Raw genomic sequence first — 19,705 nt, 5'->3', positions numbered from 1 at the left:
ATGCTAAAAATGGCTTCCTAGACTAATATCTTTCATTTTAGAGCATATTTGGAACATTGAAAAAGTCGTCAAAATTGACCAAAATGGTAAGGCTTACCCCTTACCATTTTGGTCAATTTTGACGACTTTTTCAACTGTTCAAAAAGTGTCTTAAAATGCTAAAAATGGCTAATACTAAGAAGAAATTAAAGAGAAAAGAAGTATAAGAAAAAGCCAAAGCAACTGTCAAAATCTTTTGAATTGTGAAAGCACAAGGAAAAACATGCAAAATCAAAACAACAAACACCACAAGACAAAAATCAAGTTTCTTCTTAAACTTTTCAAAAAACATTTAGAAGCAACTGCCAAAATCTTTTCAATTGTGAAAGCACACGGAAAAACATGTAAAATCGAAACACAACACACCACAAGACAAAAATCAAGTTTCTTCTTAAACTTTTCAAAAAACATTTAGAAGCAACTGCCAAAATCTTTTCAATTGTGAAAGCACACGGAAAAACATGCAAAATCAAACAGTAACACCACCAGACAAAAAAGTTTACTTCTTAAGCTTTACAAAGAAAAATTTCTCTTTATAAATCCAAGTTTTGAAGATTGTCACATAATTGATCACATTTCACACATGTTATCACACACTAAAATATATTAATTAATGAATCTAGGATAGGGCTAAAATAATTCAGGTTCTTCAGGGGTGCCTTTCAACTTTCTTAAACTTCATTCATTCTAAAGAAAAAGCATTTCATCAATCCTTTTAGGCAAAAAGTGGCAGCAAAGTTTGTATTTTCAACCTGACATCATTATTAAAGATATTACTCATATCTTACTTTAATCATCTGTTTTATGCCAATTATATTTTTGCCATTTTCAATAAAAGAATGTGTCACATGCATATATTCAACCCAGACATATGTCACTATTTAATTTGAACACAGAAAAACTGGTATCACCCTTCTGAGTACTACAGAATATAAATCACAGGGAAATCAGAAAAATTTCTCCCAAGTTCTCACACTTTTTCGTGGATATTATTGTAAGACCACCACAGGAATTTTAGTAATCAGCCAGACTGGTTCAGCTGTTATAGCATTAAGTTTCATCATTGGTTTCACACATGGTGACCATAGAAGCAAATTTCAATTTCATAGTTGTCATCTCAACAATGTAGTGGCTTTTTAAAATCAAATGCTGACCATCCATGACAAAATGAAATTACCTCTGTGCAGAAATCTTGTCACTTCCAATGTTCACCTGACAGTAAAGTTCATATCCACAGCTCATATGTTGCACTCTTGACCAAGAAAAATCTTGAATATAGATATATAAATAAGACATGATTAATATAAAATTCCATTTTCAACTATCTTAACTATTGTCTAGTTTTTGGTCAGGTATTTTATGGTTATACTTCATCCCTCTACATATAACTATGGTTGCTATATTTATTTAAAGACCGTACCCCAGGAATTTATTACTGGTGACACATAGTGAGCATAGAAGCAATGTTAACTTAGTAATCTTAACAAAATTTGTGACTGCCTGACGATTTTCCAAAAAAAAGATCCTAGTTGCAGCAAATTCCCCCTTACACTAAATAACAAAATATATACCTGGGCAGTTGATATGTATGACAAGGTCACTGCAAGAATTTCAGCTGCAAGGCTAATATAACTTTTGAAGGAACAATTGAATTACCTCTGTGCAGAAATCTTGTCACTTTCAATGTTTATCTGACAGTAAAGTTCATATCCACAGCTCAAGTTGCACTCTTGACCAAGAAAAATCTTGAATATAGATATATAAATAAGACATAATATAAAATTCCATTTTCAACTATCTTAATTATTGTCTTTTTGGTCAGGTATTCTATGGTTATATATATACTTCATCCCTCTACATATGACTATGGTTGCTATATTTATTTAAAGACCACCACAGGAATTTATTACTGGTGACATATAGTGAGCATAGAAGCAATGTTAACTTAGTAATCTTAACAAAATTTGTGACTGCCTGACGATTTTCCAAAAAAAGATCCTAGTTGCAGCAAATTCCCCCTTATACTAAATAACAAAATATATACCCGGGCAGTTGATATGTATTACAAGGTCACTACAAGAATTTCAGCTGCAAGGCTAATATAACTTTTGAAGGACAATCGAATTACCTTTGCGCAGAAATCTTGTCATTTCCAATGTTCATCTGACAGTAAAGTTCATATCCACAGCTCATGTTGCACTCTTGACCAAGGAAAATCTTGAATATAGATATATAAATAAAAAGACATGATTAATATAAAATTCTATTTTCAACTATCTTAATTATTGTCTAGTTTTTGGTCAGGTATTCTATGGTTATACTTCATCCCTCCACATATAACTATGGTTGCTATATTTATTTAAAGACCACCACAGGAATTTATTACTGGTGACACATAGTGAGCATAGAAGCAATGTTAACTTATTAATCTTAACAAAATTTGTGACTGCCTGACGATTTTCCAAAAAAAGATCCTAGTTGCAGCAAATTCCCCCTTATACTAAATAACAAAATATATACCCAGGCAGTTGATATGTATTACAAGGTCACTACAAGATTTTCAGCTGCAAGGCTGATATAACTTTTGAAGGAACAATCGAATTACCTCTGTGCAGAAATCTTGTCACTTCCAATGTTCATCTGACAGTAAAGTTCATATCCACAGTTCATGTTGCACTCTTGACCAAGGGCAAGGAAAATCTTGAATATAAGAAGACATTATTAATATAAAATTGCATTTTCAACTATCTTAATTATTGTCTAGTTTTAGCAAAAGGCACATAAACAGTGAAGTAAAATACTTAACTTTGACCAAACAGCACAACAATCTTGCTCAGAAAGGTCCGCGAACGGTCCACGTGGATGGGATCGCCATTTTGAATTCGGCGGCCGGGCGAGTCTTGAACTGATTTCTATTTTCTATTTCAACTGTTCTCTTGACGTTCGTCTTGATAACTGGCTGTTGAGATAAACGTTAATGACAAAATGTTAAGTTCTGCTTCAGTCTATGGGTGCGGAAGTTGCTCATGACATAAATTTTCAGTAAAAAATTATCATCATTGCAGCCAGAATTAAGCTCGAAACTTTAGATAACCTTGTACGCAGAACATTTCATATTGTATATGGCTTTTTGTTATTTCTGGCCAACAATTAGCAGAAGGCACACAAACATCAAAGTAAAATACTTAACTTTGACCAGACAGCACAACAATCTTGCTCAGAAAGGTCCGCGAACGGTCCACGTGGATGGTTTTCTTTGGCATCGCCATTTTGAATTTGGCCGGGCGAGTCACCTTCATCGTGACAACTAGCTGTTCAGATAAACCTATATACAACGAAAAAAAAGGGTTCGGCTCAGCTACACTGTACTCCTTAAGGAAGGCCTACGGCCTTCCCGTAGATTAGTGTAAAGGCCTACAAGTAGGAACTAGCAGCGTGCGGGGGACCAAAACGCTCAGGGCAAACGGTCCCCCTACTGGGGTCGGACAAAGCAACCGCAGATTACGCATATAATCGCCGGAACCCACCTTTTAGTCAACGGCGAACTCCTTCTTCCTCGAACAATCTTCAATCTTGCCGAGCTTCGATCTTGCTGTCCACCTTCGATCGCCACCTAATTAAAGAAATTTTTTTTATCGTTGAGATTAGTTTTATAGGCGATAATTACCATATGATCATAGCAGATCACGTGGTATGATAATGTACGACAACATGCCGATCAACTCCGAACATCATCGTGAGCGATGTTACTATAAACGAATCGCTAAAAGCCTAGAAAAAAGTTGTCTTTTGAATTGTCGCTGTGTGCCGAATTCTTTGTATTTCTGGGGCCGGTTGTTCAAAAGGCGTTTAGCTTAAACGGCGGATAAGTTAAAAATGGAAAACAAAATTATCTATTTATTGGGCAATTGAGCTGAAATATTTCGATGTAAATAGTTTAATTTTCAATGGAAGTACATATTTAATGCATAAGATGCAGGTTCAGTCATCACAAGATCTACGAGAGCATTTTTAAATTTTGACTTATCCATCGTTTAAGCTAAACGCCGTACGAACAACCGGCTCCTGATGTCAAACAATCCTGTACTTTTTGGCATCATAAATATAAGCTCCTTTGTTTTGGAGACATACAACAGTTTTTTTATATTTTAGCCAAAACATATAGCAGCAATTACAGATTCACTAAGTTCATTCTCATCTTGATTCACAAATTTTTAAAGGACTTGAATCGATTCCATGCGGTCTACAATAGCTGGGCGAACGTCTTACACCTAAAGTCAGTCAAAGATTGTTGTATCTCAATTCTTTAGCTTCAGTGATAAACCACATGAAGAAAAACATCACACTTAACACAGAAAACAACACAGATCAGTATACCATGAGAAACATTAAAAGGCCTTTATGATCTCTTATAATAATTACCTTGGCAAACATTTTGCAAGAGAACTCTCACAAAGTCCAGTTAACTGATAACACTAAATGACATGCCTCCGAATAGCTTTTGTTCTGCTCCGGGAAGGTCATCGTTGGCAGTTCCTTGGCTAGCAATAATAGAACAAAATGATTAGGACTCCATATTCTGGATGGCGTTGGCCTTGCAGCACTTGTCCACAGGATGTAAATTGACAGTCATCTCGGGCAGTCATCTCGGGCAGTCATCTCAGGCAGTCATCTCAGGCAGTTATCTAAGGCAGTCATCTCGGGCAGTCATCTCGGGCAGTCATCTCAGGCAGTCATCTCAGGCAGTTATCTCAGGCAGTCATCTCAGGCAGTCATCTCAGGCAGTCATCTCAGGCATTCATCTCAGGCAGTCATCTCAGGCAGTCATCTAAGGCAGTCATCTCGGGCAGTCATCTCGGGCAATCATCTCAGACAGTCATCTCAGGCAATCATCTCAGGCAGTCATCTCAGGCAATCATCTCGGGCAGTCATCTCAGGCAGTCATCTCGGGAAATCATCTCGGGCAATCATCTCAGACAGTCATCTCAGGCAATCATCTCAGGCAGTCATCTCAGGCAATCATCTCGGGCAGTCATCTCAGGCAGTCATCTCGGGAAATCATCTCGGGCAGTCATCTCAGGCAGTCATCTCGGGCAATAATCATCTCGGCAGTCATCTCAGGCAGTCATCTCGGGAAATCATCTCAGGCAGTCATCTCGGGCAGTCATCTCAGGCAGTCATCTCGGGAAATCATCTCAGGCAGTCATCTCGGGCAATCATCTCGGGCAATCATCTCGGGCAGTGTTTAGTGGGACCCTACAATTATGCAAAGTAGAACACAATGGAACTGCAAACATGAAATATTGAAGATGATAGGAATCTGAAGTTTACTGAATGATGGAAGACTCACCGTCGAGAATTCCACAGGCAAGCTCTCGCCGACGAGCGAGATTTTCACGTCGTCCACTCGGGCTAAAGATATATTTGAATGTTCCGGTTAGTTTGAGTTTGGTTGTGTGGTCGGTTTGAGCCAGCATTCGTTGTCTCGTCCTGTTTGAGGTCGAAATTTACCGACCGTCGATGTGACCTCATCTCGCTGATGTGTGTCAACGAACGAGATAGAAAAGTCTTCCCAGTAAATTTCCAAGGGCGATTTACTAAGAGATTTACCACCGGCTATCAGTGCTGGTGGTGAAAGACTTAGAATTTTTTAGACTTATCACCTTATCCAGACTTTGAAATTAAATGAGAATTGGCAACTTATTTTTTTGACACTGCAAGAGCTTGTACCACCGCCTATGGACTGACCACTGTCCTAACCCAGTTGGCCTCATGCTGGTGATAAAAGACGAAAGTTTTTTATTTCATTTAATCCTTTCTTTGGAGACTTTGAAATTAAATAAGAATTTGACACTGCAAGAGCTTGAACCACCGCCTATACACTAAACACTCTCTTAACCCACTCGGCCACCGCTGCTGGTGGTGAAAGACGAAAGTTTTTTATTTCATTTAATCCTTTCCTTGGAGACTTTGAAATTAATTTGCAAATTGCTAACGCTGGGCATTCCATATTCTATCACTGTTTACTGTTTTTTCTGACCAAACGATTGGCAGAAGGGCCGGAGATTAACAGGGAAGCAAAATACTTAACTTTGGCTTGACAACACAGCAATCCTGCACAGGCGTGCTTGGTTTTCATCGGCATCGCCATTTTGAATTTGGTCGAGCAAGTCTCGAACTGATTTTTATTTCATCAGTATTCTCGTCACGTTCATCATAACAACTAGCTGTTGAGATAAACCTATATACAACGAAAAAGAATGGGCTGGGCTGAGCTACACTGCATTCTGTACTAAGGAAAGCCTATGGCCCTCGTGTGGATTAGTGCAAAGGCCTACAGTGGGAACAAGCAGCGTGCGGGGACCAAATGCCTCGATGCAACGGTCCCCCTTTGGGAAAAACGTAATAGAATTATTTGGGTAACATGCACTGGTAGCAACAATTTCGATATCACATTTTAATACCTGGCCAAAATCTTTAGAATTTCCCCCTAATCGTGCCAGACAAAAACCTGGTCAAGATATTTTATATCGACAAACAAACATGTTTCGTACATATTTCATAATTCCAGAAATGTTTATATAGATCAGTGGTAAGGGCGCAGCTGGAAGCCAGTGAAAGCTGGAATCTCTTACCCAGGCTATATATCCGCGAATACCGAAGACCTGAGATCAACTCAATCATTGTGGAATAAACTTAGCCCTCGCGACGTTCACATGGGCAGGTTTCGTTCACGTTCCCTACTTGGGTTGGAAAAGTTTACAAATTCTTTTCGAGGGTACACTGAATGGATCAATATTTGCTCAATTACAAGCATTCTCGACTTGAAAAATCGATGAGAAACTTCAACTGAATACGTTGAATTTATTGACGATATGCATGACCTGGGCGGAGCGCTAATAAAGAAATAAACTTTGTATTGCGAGTTTCGCGGACATCGTGCTGGGCAACAGTTGGCCACCCAAATGAGCAAAATTCAATCATCATTTAGTCACAATAAAAATCTACTTTGTAAGACAATAGACGTAATGCTGTGTGGCTATGACAACCCGCTTGCTCTTAATAAGCTCTCATAAAAGACTAATTACTGACATGATTTTGATTAAGTTAGATATTAATTCATTACTTACGGAATGAGAGGCGTTGGGAGAACTACACAAATGATCAGCAAAAGTGAGAGGATTTCGTCCCGTTTTTGTGAGAGCGAATTAACCAAATAAGGAAACTAGTAGTAATGTGAATTGTAAGGATAACAGGCAATATTTCGAAACATAAAGATTCCCCTGTAATTCTTCTGGGAACAGCGGGGCCTCATGAGTTGCTCAAACTCAAACAAACAGGTCATTATGCTGGACATAATAACTTTGATCACACTCAATCATTTCCAATGGGGAAGTCAACCAATGACAACCAGCTAACTATTCATACAGCTTTGTTCTTCATAATAAACATTAATTACAAGGCTGTAGATGACAAAGTGACAAACGCTGCTCCCTCTTTTTGAGCTAAAATTATCCCTTGGAAAAGTTCACGGTGTTTAATTGGAGTCAAAGTTTACGCTATCAGAGTGACTTGTGTATTTATCCGTAAATCCGACAGCTCATTTCATAATATACACATCACTGCATGAAGCGAACAGCTTCGTGGTCTATTATGGAATCAAACAGGAATACACATCTCATAGGTGTGAGAAAAAGTACGGCGACGAAGAGCGAACACAACGACACATCAGTCCAGGTTATGGGGCAAACTTCAGGCAGTGCCTTCACAATTGACAGGATCTTGGGGAAAAGCAGCGCCGCCGTATTTAGCCAGGAAAATGAAAGAAAAAGTCTGAATTTCGCATATAAAGGTAAACTCATAAACAGCTAATCTGTTAATCTCATATTGAGCATTAACATTAAACATTAAGCGCTAGCATTAGCAATTCCAATGTAATTAATTGTGGTTTACGAATAAAAGTGGCCGATAAATCAATAACATGTTCAAAACGCAATCCGATTACACACATATACATAGTGCTTATGTGTCTCATTTTGTGAACAAACACGTTGACAATAGCATGCAGTCCGTGTCTGAACCAACGAATAACAAAGCTGCGATAAAATTATTTAGTTCACCCAAAAACTGGTGATACCAATCCTGTAATCACGCGGTTCTTAAGTCAAAAATTATGGGTGAAAGAGCTAGATTATATATAGAAAAATACGAGTAACATTATATTATACACGTATATACAGTCATCTTTATGTTAATAATTCTATTCACAAATTAAATTAAATCCTAGTTGTTTGCTCACGAGAATGGACGCGTAGGTTAAAGGGTAGTTTCCTCCGCTATGTCAATGCAAGTTACTCAAACTCGGTAGCGGCATGCATGCAGACAATTGTACTCATTCTATTTTAAGTCAGCTCGTTCCATGAGATGTAAATACTCCAGATAAAAGATGTTTATACAACTTATTAAGAGGGTTTATAAGTTTGCAAAGTATGTTTGAGAGCGGCATTTCCTGTAAATGTGGGAAATATTTTATTATTGAGAGTTCGAAATGTTTTCGGCAAACTGAATTGATAGAAACGATTCATAAGAGCGAAGAGCGGTCAGAACTCGTGTCAGGAAGGGGTGAAAAATGGGTGAAACTTTAAGACAAGTTGAGAAAGGTTTTAAGACTGAATGAAGGAATGAACAGTAAGCCTCGCTCTGATTCATCAGTCGAAATCGAACCACTTTTGCAAATGCATGCATTACTATCCTTCTTCATATCAACCATCTTTTGAAAAAGAATTATTGTAATCCATGTAATATTTCTTTCAATTTTAAAATACACATGCACTTATGTGATAATTAGTTTCTTTTTGTGAATGTGTCAAAGCTTGTCACCGAGGAATCTCTCACGCATGTTATGGACGGATGAACTCGCAAAGGATGTTTTTCATATACGATCTAGGTTAGCTGTTCACAAAATCAATATAACTGCCCTCTTTAATTTTGCGCGCTGCAAGGAACCATAAACACACGCTACTGAACTATTGAATTAAATCATTGCCAACTAATAATTAGACAGAATAATCTAAACAATATGTTGACCAAGTGGTTGTCTTTATTCAGACGTTCAAATGAAAGACGATTGCTCAACAAAGAGTCAGGAATCGGGAGAAGATTTATCTGACGAGGAAGACGCTCACAAGGAGGACGGAAAAAAGACGCGAAAATTACGACGGAGTCGCACCACATTCACGACGTTTCAACTTCATCAACTGGAAAGGGCGTTTGAAAAAACGCAATACCCGGATGTCTTCACGCGGGAAGAATTGGCAGTAAGGTTGGACCTCAGCGAAGCCAGAGTTCAGGTGAGGTGAATAGAAACTTGCCTATCTAACCGTCACATATTTAACTCTTATTGATCCAATGTTTTTACAGGGGAGAACCTAAACGAAACTTGCTTTACACCAATACAGGTTTTACCCCTTGGCACCAAATATATACGGTCTATACTTAAAGCGAGTATAGAGGAAACTTGAAATACATGCAATTTGGCGATCCCTTCGAAATTAAATCTTGCTTAGAACTAAATACGTTTAATTGATGCATGAAAAATACTTGCATGTGCACCTGCGGTAATCAAAAGTTCATATTCTTAATATCAATTAAACTTTGCGCGCTGATCTATTAACGAAAGCTTTTAGAAACAAGTCAATTGTGTTTGCATGCTAACGAACTTTGCGCACGTCTCATTTGAAAAGCATACACCTGTCAAAAAAGACTAAAGCGTTGTTAAATAAGACACGTTCATTGTTAAATACAATTTGCCCGCAAATTAAAAGATCAAAGTCGGTAATAAATCTGCAAGCAGAAAGCAATATTCCGTTTAAATGAACTGCCTGAAAAGGGTCTTTGATGTATGGACAACAGCATTTAACCGCGGATAATTTGCTACATCGCCTTTGCAGCCTACTCCACAAGCAATGATTTTGTATAGTGAGATGCAGGTTACGACAAAACTCAGGCTGGAAGTAGACTGTGTTGAAACACTGGGAGCCGAATATAGCAACGCGCGTACATTATCCATTATAACAAATATGATGAAAAATAAAATATGCCGCATATCATCAAGGAAGTATAATTTCAATAATAAAGAATCTAAAATTTTTAAGAATGTCTTGTGAAATATTTTTTAACTATTTTGTTCGAGTATTTGAATGTTCTCGAATCTTTTTGGGCAGTATATTCAACGACATAATTGGATCGTATAAGAAATCACCGTGGCACTTGGGAGTTAGTGATTTGCGTAAAAACTTATACGTTTGAATTGAATATTATGCATTTAAAAATAGATTATGAAAAAGCGAGCAGTATATATTTAATGAGATAAAGCTAATCGATTTAACGTATTGAATATTGGATTGCCAGGAAAAAAACATGACAATAGCAAATGGTTTTAACTGCAATCAGATCCGTCAGCATCTTTCTTTTACATAAATACTGTGAAGTGTGAACCTAATTCATTTTCCTATCTTAAGGTTTGGTTTCAAAACCGTAGAGCAAAATGGCGCAAGAGAGAGAAGGCGATGGGCCGTGAGAGTCCTACTATACCCCCAGGAAAACCTCTATTAACCCCAACATCTCCTGCATACTCGCATCTATCCTACCACGGTCCAGCTTATGAGCAGCGGTATGAACATTTTACTTTTCCCCGGTACGGAACTTTGGCCTACATTAGTACTACGAACATACCACCCGGGTACTTTCGTCCGGGGTTGCCAATGATATCGGGATACCCGGTACCAGGCGCATATCATGCAATACCCGATACGATATTAACAACTAGGGACAGTTTGGACGACTTAAGGCTTAAAGCCAGAGTCCACAGCGCAGCGATGGGAAAAATCATAGAAACTGACAGACGATAATCTCCATGCATGCTTGCTATATACCCCGTGTAATGTACTGATGAATTAAGCTGTTCTGTTATATTAAAAAGTAAATTATAACCTAAATTTAGTTTGTGTAATGATATCAAGATTATATTCAAACAGCGAATTCGAAATCACGGTGTAATTTCTCGCAGTCAATGACTTTTTTATGGTAAACAAACTACACACTTGAAAAAGCAGTCGTGTTTGGATTTGGGCTGTCTTTATTTCTTACTTTAGTTTACTGATAAGGTTTGTTTCCATGTATGAAAATAAGTAAATATTTCAATCGAAAACCAGACATTTACTGATGACATTTACGTTCAAATTATATGCTTTACGAATATGAAGGTTTTACTCCAGTGATGCAAATATTACAACCGAAAAAAGCACCAATTTTCCGTTAATCATTATTGCGTAAAGCTCGCAACACCATTAAGTCGTTAACCGTTATGATTGTGTAATTCAACACTTGTCATTCTTGCGAAAGAAATAATTATCTTTGTAGTTTCAGCAAGGGTCCATCATGCAATATATTGATATATCTATCCCGTTTATTATTATGCAACACTGTATATTTCTTTTGATTTGCAACAGAGTCAATGTTGTTTGTGATTCACGACCACAGAAATAGCTACCAGCAGTTGCAGGCTAAAATTTTACGCAATTCCAATTTAACAAAACTTTTTAAGGAAATGAGTGAGGCAAGTTCGTGCATTCATACATGGTCACCTCGATATGAACATAAACTGAAAATGATTTCATTGCGAAATACTTTGGAATATAGCATTGTAAATGAACAATATCAAACGTCTATTATCTTTACAATGATCTTATTAGCAGATCCTTGAATATTGCATGCTGGCTCTTGGGGCCGATAATTATAACTCATGCAAGTCAATGGTCGTATATACTAACGATAAAATACAATAATTGCCAAGAAACGCATTCGAATTCATAACATTGAACCAACTTAATGCTGTAAAGAGTCGTAGCTTTTACTAGACTTCTAGGAAGAACAACGTGGAAGAGATTGAGCTACATCCATTAAACAAAGAAATTCAGAATTGATTTACGCAGCCTCAGAGCCAATATCGGTGATTATAACTGCACTAGTTATACCGTATCGGGGATTTGGAGGAACACTTTACTTTGAAGTTTATGCATGCTGCAGCGTGATTGGGGTCACCTCAAGTGGTTGGACTTTAGCCGCTTTGGAGTGGCTCATTCAACAGGAAAATGTAATTAGCTGAACAAGTCGCATTTACGCCATAATATTGTGTTCTGGCATATCATTTACTGTTCTGCAAATCTAGTCCGTTCCTTTGAAAGGCATTTCCACAATATTACTTGCATGATATCCGAATTAAATTTTGATAAATTTCACGAGTAACAGATCAGGTATTCCAAGTATATTATAGTGTTTGTGTGTGCCATTTATGCCTATATTTATATCGAGTAACAATAGAGCCGCCATTGGATATAAAGCATGTTAACTTAACGCAAATGTGTAGACTTTTTCAAATCAAAGTTTTCGTGAAGATTGCTTATGGTAAATTTGTTTTTCCAGAAGTCATTTCTGATTTCTGGGTGAACAGACGTTTTATGATACGGACGATATGAACAGACGTTAAATTAATACTGTATAATTCAAGTCGGTGTATATTCAACACTAACAGCTTTCTTATAGAATATACTTCTATGAAATTAAAACTGATGACTTATAGCTTGCCAACATAAGATTCACAAAGAGTAATGTCGTTTTATTAGTGATAATTACTGCTTCCTTGACGTACATGACTTAAGAGTGCTTCTATTTGGAAGAATAAAGAAGTGTTTTTTACGAAGACCTTGGACGACTGGCGACACCGCAAGACTTTCATTCTTAAAACTTAACTTACGACAGTACAACAAGACTTACAATTCAAGTAATTAATGATAATTACTCAACACGAATGAATTTATAAACTATGTACCTAAGAAACTAGCATGCAACAACAATTTAGGAATAGTTTACCGAAGAATACCACCTACAATGCATGGAGAAACACGTCTGAGATGTTTTTTAAACGGTTCAGACAAAAACGTCAGCAACTCACTGTAAAAACTTACGTTAACATTGGACCTCATGCTGAAATTACGTCTGCCTATATATCCATGCTTTTTTTCGCTCTAATTACTTTCAATGGAAGACCTAATTCGCTCTAATGGAAGACTGTCTTCCTCGTATAGGCGCGGTCACTGTTTCTGACGTATTTACCAGCCTTGTTTACATTTTGGTTTCTAAGGGTGTCTGGAACGGGGATTTAGGTACCATTGAAGGTGACAGTTAAAAAAATTATTAAAATATTCCTCCACCCCACTTTCCATGTTAATTGTATCAATTCTTATAATTACCGTCACACAATAGGATACGGAAATCCTGTTTTCCTAAGAATTCGAGTGAATGGGATGTGATTCCCGAAGTTACATGAGTTTAACCACAAGTTTCCCCCAATATAGCTTCTTGTTATGGAAAATCGCCTTATGTACGCCTGATTCTATTAAAAAAGACGGGAGGGGGGGAGATGGGTAGAGATCGCTTCGATAACCTCCCAATTTCCCCATTACCTCTCCTTAATTTGCACAAAAATTAGCACGAGACAGACGAAATAGTTCGTTAGAACATTGTCCATATCACAGCAGAGTCTGTTCCTACAAAACCAAACTTTATATATTGAACTCTCAAGTTTGGTCAGAATGATTTACGCCTACATTTGCCTATATGAAAGTCACTAATGAATTCCTCAACGAGACCACGTAAATAACAGAGGTACCAGTACGTACTCGAACTGTTGGAAGTTTTAACTGTCTCCAGATAAGTCATTATTACTAGGAGCACACCGTTAAAAATGTTAAAAATACACGGTGTAAGCTCTTAGCTTGTTTCATCGATCTTTCCATTCACTCTGACAAAAAACAGGATGGTGGGGCAAGCCGCTTGAAATTCAATATACATGAAGTAATATAATGCATGTGGGTGTCTCTGGTGTGTATGGGCGTAATAAATAGTTCACAATATACCATAGAATGTCGTGGTTTGTGTTTGAACTGCCTAAAAATGATATCACGACAAGTGTGATGACAACTGACAAGTGTAGGTTCTATTCAGTAGTTTTGTATAGGCCTAACCGCATGTAGCTCTTTTGCAAGGATGTAAATATAGAATATATTCATGATGGTAACAGCTATATGAATGCCCAGTTCAAAAAGCATTCTTAACTCAGAGGCGTCGCAAGCTTGTCATGGCCTATATCTTTAAGTAAACACCCCCACAAATGAAAACACAGCTTTGCTATTAGCGTACGTTCCTAGGCGTAGAGAGGTTTCTAAAATACTATATTCGACTGTTCACTAAACTTTGATGGTTCCTATTTATAGGCATGCACCTATATATACACGTAAATACATTAATATGTAACGGCATTATTTGACTGTAACCTTAGAGGGATTATTTATTATAACATTTTACTGAAGAATCAAAGCTTTCCTAATGTTTCATTACTCAAGGGCTACCTATAAATGTGGGAACTAGTGTTTTGGTTTATTCAATTAGAACAGTGCCCTTGATAAACCCCATTAATTTAAACCTACTTAATGAAGTGATTAAGTTTAATGCATTACTCATGTTGAAGAGATGAGTCGCCATAACAAAGTTTTGTAAATAGAACTGAAATGATGACACAGCAATTTGAGCCTAGAAACCTGTTGTTCGGAGGAGAATTTCTGCCCTTGAATGTTCACAGTAAGCTCACATATCATTCTTCTGTTAGTTCAGTCCTAACAAAAGATTTGGAGTTAGCCTAGATCGTTGAGCCTATTGACGTATAAATCCATGGCTAGACGTAAGAAGATTAGAGTGATCAATTAGGACTCTAATTCAGTGAGTCCCTGAGTTAGAGTTCTGAGTTAGAGTTCTAAGTTAGCTTCTATACAAGATGCAACATATAGACTACACATGCAAGGAAACACAACAAGCTGAGATGCCATAATAATACTGTACAACGAATTACAACCGCAAAATGTACGTTGAAAACATGATTATATATAATGAAATCATACGCTAACTTTATAGAGGCACCTGTCAGTCCGTAGAGGCGTATTTTCACCATGGTTAATTAGCGTATAGTTCCGTGTGGGTTTCCCCAGGTGAAAGGCGTTCTTTGAAATTACAACGTTTACGCCGGAAATCTGCTGTTGTCGCAAGTAGCCATGGAGATTGAAACAAAAAGTGACTTTGCGAGTTTTGGAAGGGGCGTTTTGGTACATCGTATTACCGCATGCAAATGTAAAGTGATTTACCACGTTTGACTTTAACGAGAAACATAGGTTCTCATTCTAAAACATTTACCTTTTGGTATATTTCTAGACTTAACAATGGTATGGTTATCGTACACCACCTCTGATCATCAATGATATTGAGGCACCGGGGTTAGTAAAGAACCTCTATATGCAGCACTGAGCTACGTTGTTGGTATACATGTAGTACTGATAGTATAGTTGCCTGTTGCCTTATGGTATGGCTAAATGACAGAGAGTAAAAGACTAAAACTCTATAAAAGCAGTTGATGAAGAGCAAAACGCCTTTTGAATCAATAATCAGATGTATGAAAGGAAAAAAAAACTTATTTCGAAATCACCTGAGTCATATGATACTCTTGTGATCTCACATGAAGTGAATTGTCGAGCATAGTCTTTGATTGATCTTCCTAAAGCTGCAGAAAGTATCACTCCTTTTAATGTCATTGCACCGGGAAATAATTTCTATGTGTTTGAACCCGGAGCCTTGATCCTTCAGTATTGTAGACACCGTGATACAGTATCATGACATAATGTCAATACCACATCTTCAATTGAATAATCAAAATTATACTCAAATTGGTCACATATATGGGAATATTGATCTCGGCTTATTGATGTGTCTTATAGATTAGCAGTTATCATATCGCGAGAGACTTGTACTTCTATCTTTCCTTAACGAAACGTTAATTTCTGGCTTGATTAAGCAGTTAATTCATGTTTTCAAACTTAGTTCTGAATTGGTAGCTGTGAGCTCTACATACGAACCCAATATACGTGCAGAATATTGCAATCAATTATAATTTTACAGGAATTGGCACTTCAGTTATATATCGGAGCAAGATAGTTGGATATCAAGGACAATTATTTTATGATATCCTATTAAACCAGATATTACAAACAAATTTTCGTGTTATACAACAACTTTATCTCTTAGTACATTAAAACGGTCAATGTAGCTACTTATCTTTACGCGATGGATAGGCATAAACTTAACTTTAGCTACTAAAAGAAAACAAGTTTACAAGCGGTAAAACAAGTTGATTGTCTCAAAGAAAACACAAAGAGAAACTATATTGCATGTCGTACACCATCAAACATTTTGAATTAAAGTTATATTGATCCAACAGAATTCCAACGGTCAACGAATATGTAATTACAGTTAGCCTTACACAATGTTATACCCGGTGACCTACAAAGTTTGCAAAATTGCTTGTCATATAATTAATTAGGCAAACTACAAGTACAGCCTTTGGGGCAAATATACTGGAGATAAAGGATGTTTTGTACTCAACGACCTTTGCAGAACGAAAAGGAAATTACGACATGGCAACGATTACGTTAATTTATTCCAATGTTATCATATTTAAGGCGTCGACCAGGAAGAAGTTGAATCATAACTGAGTAAGTGGGCAACGTGTTTACGATTCAAGTTGCTTTGTTTAAGATTCAAAGATACAATAACAGGAAAGAGAATTGAAGAAGTAATTTGTATTACAACATGAAGAGAGATGAAAGTGGCAGTATCTCAAAACAGAATCACTCCATCGAAGCCATTCTAGGGATGATTCCAACAAAAAAATCACCGACAAAAATGAGAAAGTCTTTTATTTCATATCGGGAAAGGAATGCTGGTAAGAATGTTATATTAATTTTACATCATTGGGTATAAATTGAGTGGCGTTAATAATCCCCATCAAATTTGTTAACGTTAAATCATTAGCTAGAGATGACTCTTCAAATCTCATGGAAAGAACTGTGCCCAAAATATGTTCTTCTAAGTTTGTTTTGTATTGTAAAAAATCACGAGACAATAGTAGACATTTACATCAACATTCTATAAAGAATCGGCTTTCCATAAAAAATAGGCATTTGTTATGACTGAACTACCCAGAATGCCAATGAATTTTCACTTCTTCGAATAAAGATTTTTCAATTCGTAAGGAAAGAGTATGAGGAAAGCTAGCACTCAACTATAGAAGATGAACAGTTCACGAAGGACATTATCTGGAAGAGTCAGAGACAAACGAATGTTGTCTTTCACAGAATGTTTAGACACAATCATGACATGCAATCTATTATAATAAACATCGTTATTTTAACAATGATGCCAAGTTTGAGAGTGTATCAGGTTCAGATACATTTTTTAATGTGTGTGGTGTTGGTATAATCTAATTTTCTGCTCAATTGCCATTAGTAGTGTTTATTTACAATGTCCAGTAAATTCTCGACCTTAATCTTATACATCGGTTGTATTCGATATAAATATTTAACTGAAATTGAAACCTAAATATTATTGTCCTCCTTTCAATTTGGTTCTTACTTCTCAAATATAATCACAACGAAACTAAAATGAGTACAACTTCGCGAAAAATGGAGAGAAACTAAATCAGAAGTCAGGATTGTTTGTGAAAAGCTGTGTAAAATGAATAAAGGGAATCCTCTGCTGGCTCTGCACACGATTAAACAGGATCGTCTCTGCTCTTTTCTCAGGTATGAATGCGGTAAAAGGCAGACGAAGTAGACGAAGTAGAACCGCGTTTACAGCAACACAACTACAAGAACTCGAACAGGCTTTTGAATCGTGTCACTATCCTGGGATTGAGATGAGAGAGGAGCTGGCTGAGAAGATAAATCTACCAGAAGCCAGAGTTCAGGTATATATGGCTTAATTTTTTGAAAGAATTTCGTTACTCACAATTCCGCACAGCATGATTCGGTTCATAAAAGTGAAAAATTAACCAGCTGTTATAGAAGTGAAAAAACAATTCACCGGCTTTATATCATAATGAAGATCTTGTATTTCGAGGAAAACATTAGATACAACATAATTATTTTGCGAGTTATAACTTTATCATCTTGCCGTTTGCTGTTATCAGTTGTAAACATAGCTGTAAATTTATCAACATTGTAAACCCACGCACTTTGCTATAATGACTAAAAGCTATAATACTTGATGCTCGTTCGTTGCAAAAATACGAGATAGAATGATATAGATATGATTTTAAGCCATATTTTTGTGCTTGTTTTTGAGAACTAGCATTGTAGCAGTGACTCAACGTCTTTTGAAATTAAAAATGTTCAACGCTATGTCTTTTCATTACTTCACAGCTACTTTTAGATTATATATTGTAATTTTATATAATAAGAAAATAATTATTTCCTGTGTTTGGTTTGTTCTAGAAGAGTTTTATAGATATTTACAGCAACTGTTACACGCTGTATGAGTTTCTAATGAATACATCGGCCCACAACAGCCCACGTAAATTAATGCATAACATCTCTCCATCGCGCTGAAATGAGCAGGATGGAAAAAAAACGTAATCTTAAGTGTGGGCATGAAGTATTTATCTTAACAATGTACATGCACGGACATGCAGCCCTTGACTCTAGTGATGAACAGAACTCAGCGTAGTTATTCCATTTGTAGGTGTATAATATACAATTAGTATACTTCGTGAGTAGTGAATACGAGCTTTTAGTTGAGCAAGCCTGGATATAATCCTATTGAAGATTCATCCCAAGATGACTCGTTGTTGCGTATGAAACTCATGCCTGAATACAAGTCTGACGGCATAAATATTCTTAGATATAATGTATATCCACCGTTATAATGTATTGTATTCAGAATTATATAGAACAAGCTGGTACTAGGACCTAGGTCTTCTTCGTCCTTTTTGGCAAAAATACAAACATAACGAGCTTCTCAAGTTTTAAGAGCCAAAGGTTAACACTCCGTATTTTCTTATATCGATATAGGTTTGGTTTCAAAATCGTCGGGCGAAACTGAAACGTATTGGGCAAGTGCAGACGACATTGACAGACGATAGTCATAACATGTCTGACAACGACACAGTCATCACTCATTGTGGCGGTTATGAAGAAGGCTTTGAAGAACATAAAATTGATCGAGCTCATTCTTCATTTACAAGATACATAGCATTAGGTAACGACAGTAGAGATTCAGTATCCCATCCATACGCCTGTGTACCTGTTTTAGTATACAGTCCGAAAATACGCCACGATCCTTACGTTTAAAGATGGTATAGAGAGTAAAATATTCATCCTATCTCTATTTTAACAACAACATTCAAACAAGAAGTAGCTATGGCTAATAGCAATGAAACATTCTATCAGTTTATGTAATACTGAGTTTTATCGCAGTAAACTCCTGTGCTCTATTGATAAAAGCATATTATATTTCTACGTGGAACCTGCTCGCAATTTTAAAAGCTGGTTTACATGGATGTAAAAATACGTGAACACTATTTAAACTGCCTTCAGGACGATAGAAGTTAAAACATTGAACGCATGTAAGTATATTGTAAATATATTGTAAATAGCATCTTTCAAAGATTGTAAATTGTATATATTTTAGAAGTACTAGCGTTTGTCTACGGTATTTTGTATCATTT

The 19,705-nt window shown here is 36.7% G+C and overlaps 2 protein-coding genes and 3 long non-coding RNA genes across 5 annotated transcripts; 2 read left to right on the top strand and 3 right to left on the bottom strand.

Annotated features, from left to right (window-relative positions):
* Positions 1-526: 526 nt before the first annotated feature.
* On the bottom strand, positions 527-2,197 carry LOC114540585. Its single transcript, XR_003689080.1, has 3 exons — positions 2,168-2,197; positions 1,217-1,307; positions 527-726 (listed from the first exon to the last, which is right to left on the bottom strand). It is a non-coding gene; the product is annotated as an uncharacterized LOC114540585 (long non-coding RNA).
* Positions 2,198-3,243: 1,046 nt separating this feature from the next.
* Positions 3,244-4,742, bottom strand: LOC114540577. Its single transcript, XR_003689079.1, has 3 exons — positions 4,462-4,742; positions 3,567-3,652; positions 3,244-3,364 (listed from the first exon to the last, which is right to left on the bottom strand). It is a non-coding gene; the product is annotated as an uncharacterized LOC114540577 (long non-coding RNA).
* Positions 4,743-5,171: 429 nt separating this feature from the next.
* Positions 5,172-6,578, bottom strand: LOC114540570. Its single transcript, XR_003689078.1, has 3 exons — positions 6,504-6,578; positions 5,390-6,280; positions 5,172-5,295 (listed from the first exon to the last, which is right to left on the bottom strand). It is a non-coding gene; the product is annotated as an uncharacterized LOC114540570 (long non-coding RNA).
* Positions 6,579-7,375: 797 nt separating this feature from the next.
* Positions 7,376-11,023, top strand: LOC114540566 (retinal homeobox protein Rx1-like). Its single transcript, XM_028560686.1, has 3 exons — positions 7,376-7,891; positions 9,148-9,389; positions 10,560-11,023. Exons 1-3 carry the CDS (start codon positions 7,666-7,668, stop codon positions 10,947-10,949), a joined length of 858 nt encoding a protein of 285 aa, XP_028416487.1. The 5' UTR covers positions 7,376-7,665; the 3' UTR covers positions 10,950-11,023.
* A 5,022-nt stretch (positions 11,024-16,045) lies between these two features.
* LOC114540569 (paired mesoderm homeobox protein 1-like) lies at positions 16,046-19,703 on the top strand. The gene is made up of 3 exons (XM_028560689.1): positions 16,046-16,924; positions 17,784-17,947; positions 19,050-19,703. Exons 1-3 carry the CDS (start codon positions 16,792-16,794, stop codon positions 19,326-19,328), a joined length of 576 nt encoding a protein of 191 aa, XP_028416490.1. The 5' UTR covers positions 16,046-16,791; the 3' UTR covers positions 19,329-19,703.
* The last annotated feature ends 2 nt before the right edge of the window (positions 19,704-19,705 follow it).

Source organism: Dendronephthya gigantea, unplaced genomic scaffold, assembly GCF_004324835.1.
Source record: "Dendronephthya gigantea isolate DGI-Jeju-01 unplaced genomic scaffold, DenGig_1.0 000241F, whole genome shotgun sequence".
NCBI lineage: Eukaryota > Metazoa > Cnidaria > Anthozoa > Malacalcyonacea > Nephtheidae > Dendronephthya > Dendronephthya gigantea.
Note: the sequence above shows the minus strand (reverse complement) of the source record. Positions and strands in the feature narration are given on the sequence as shown.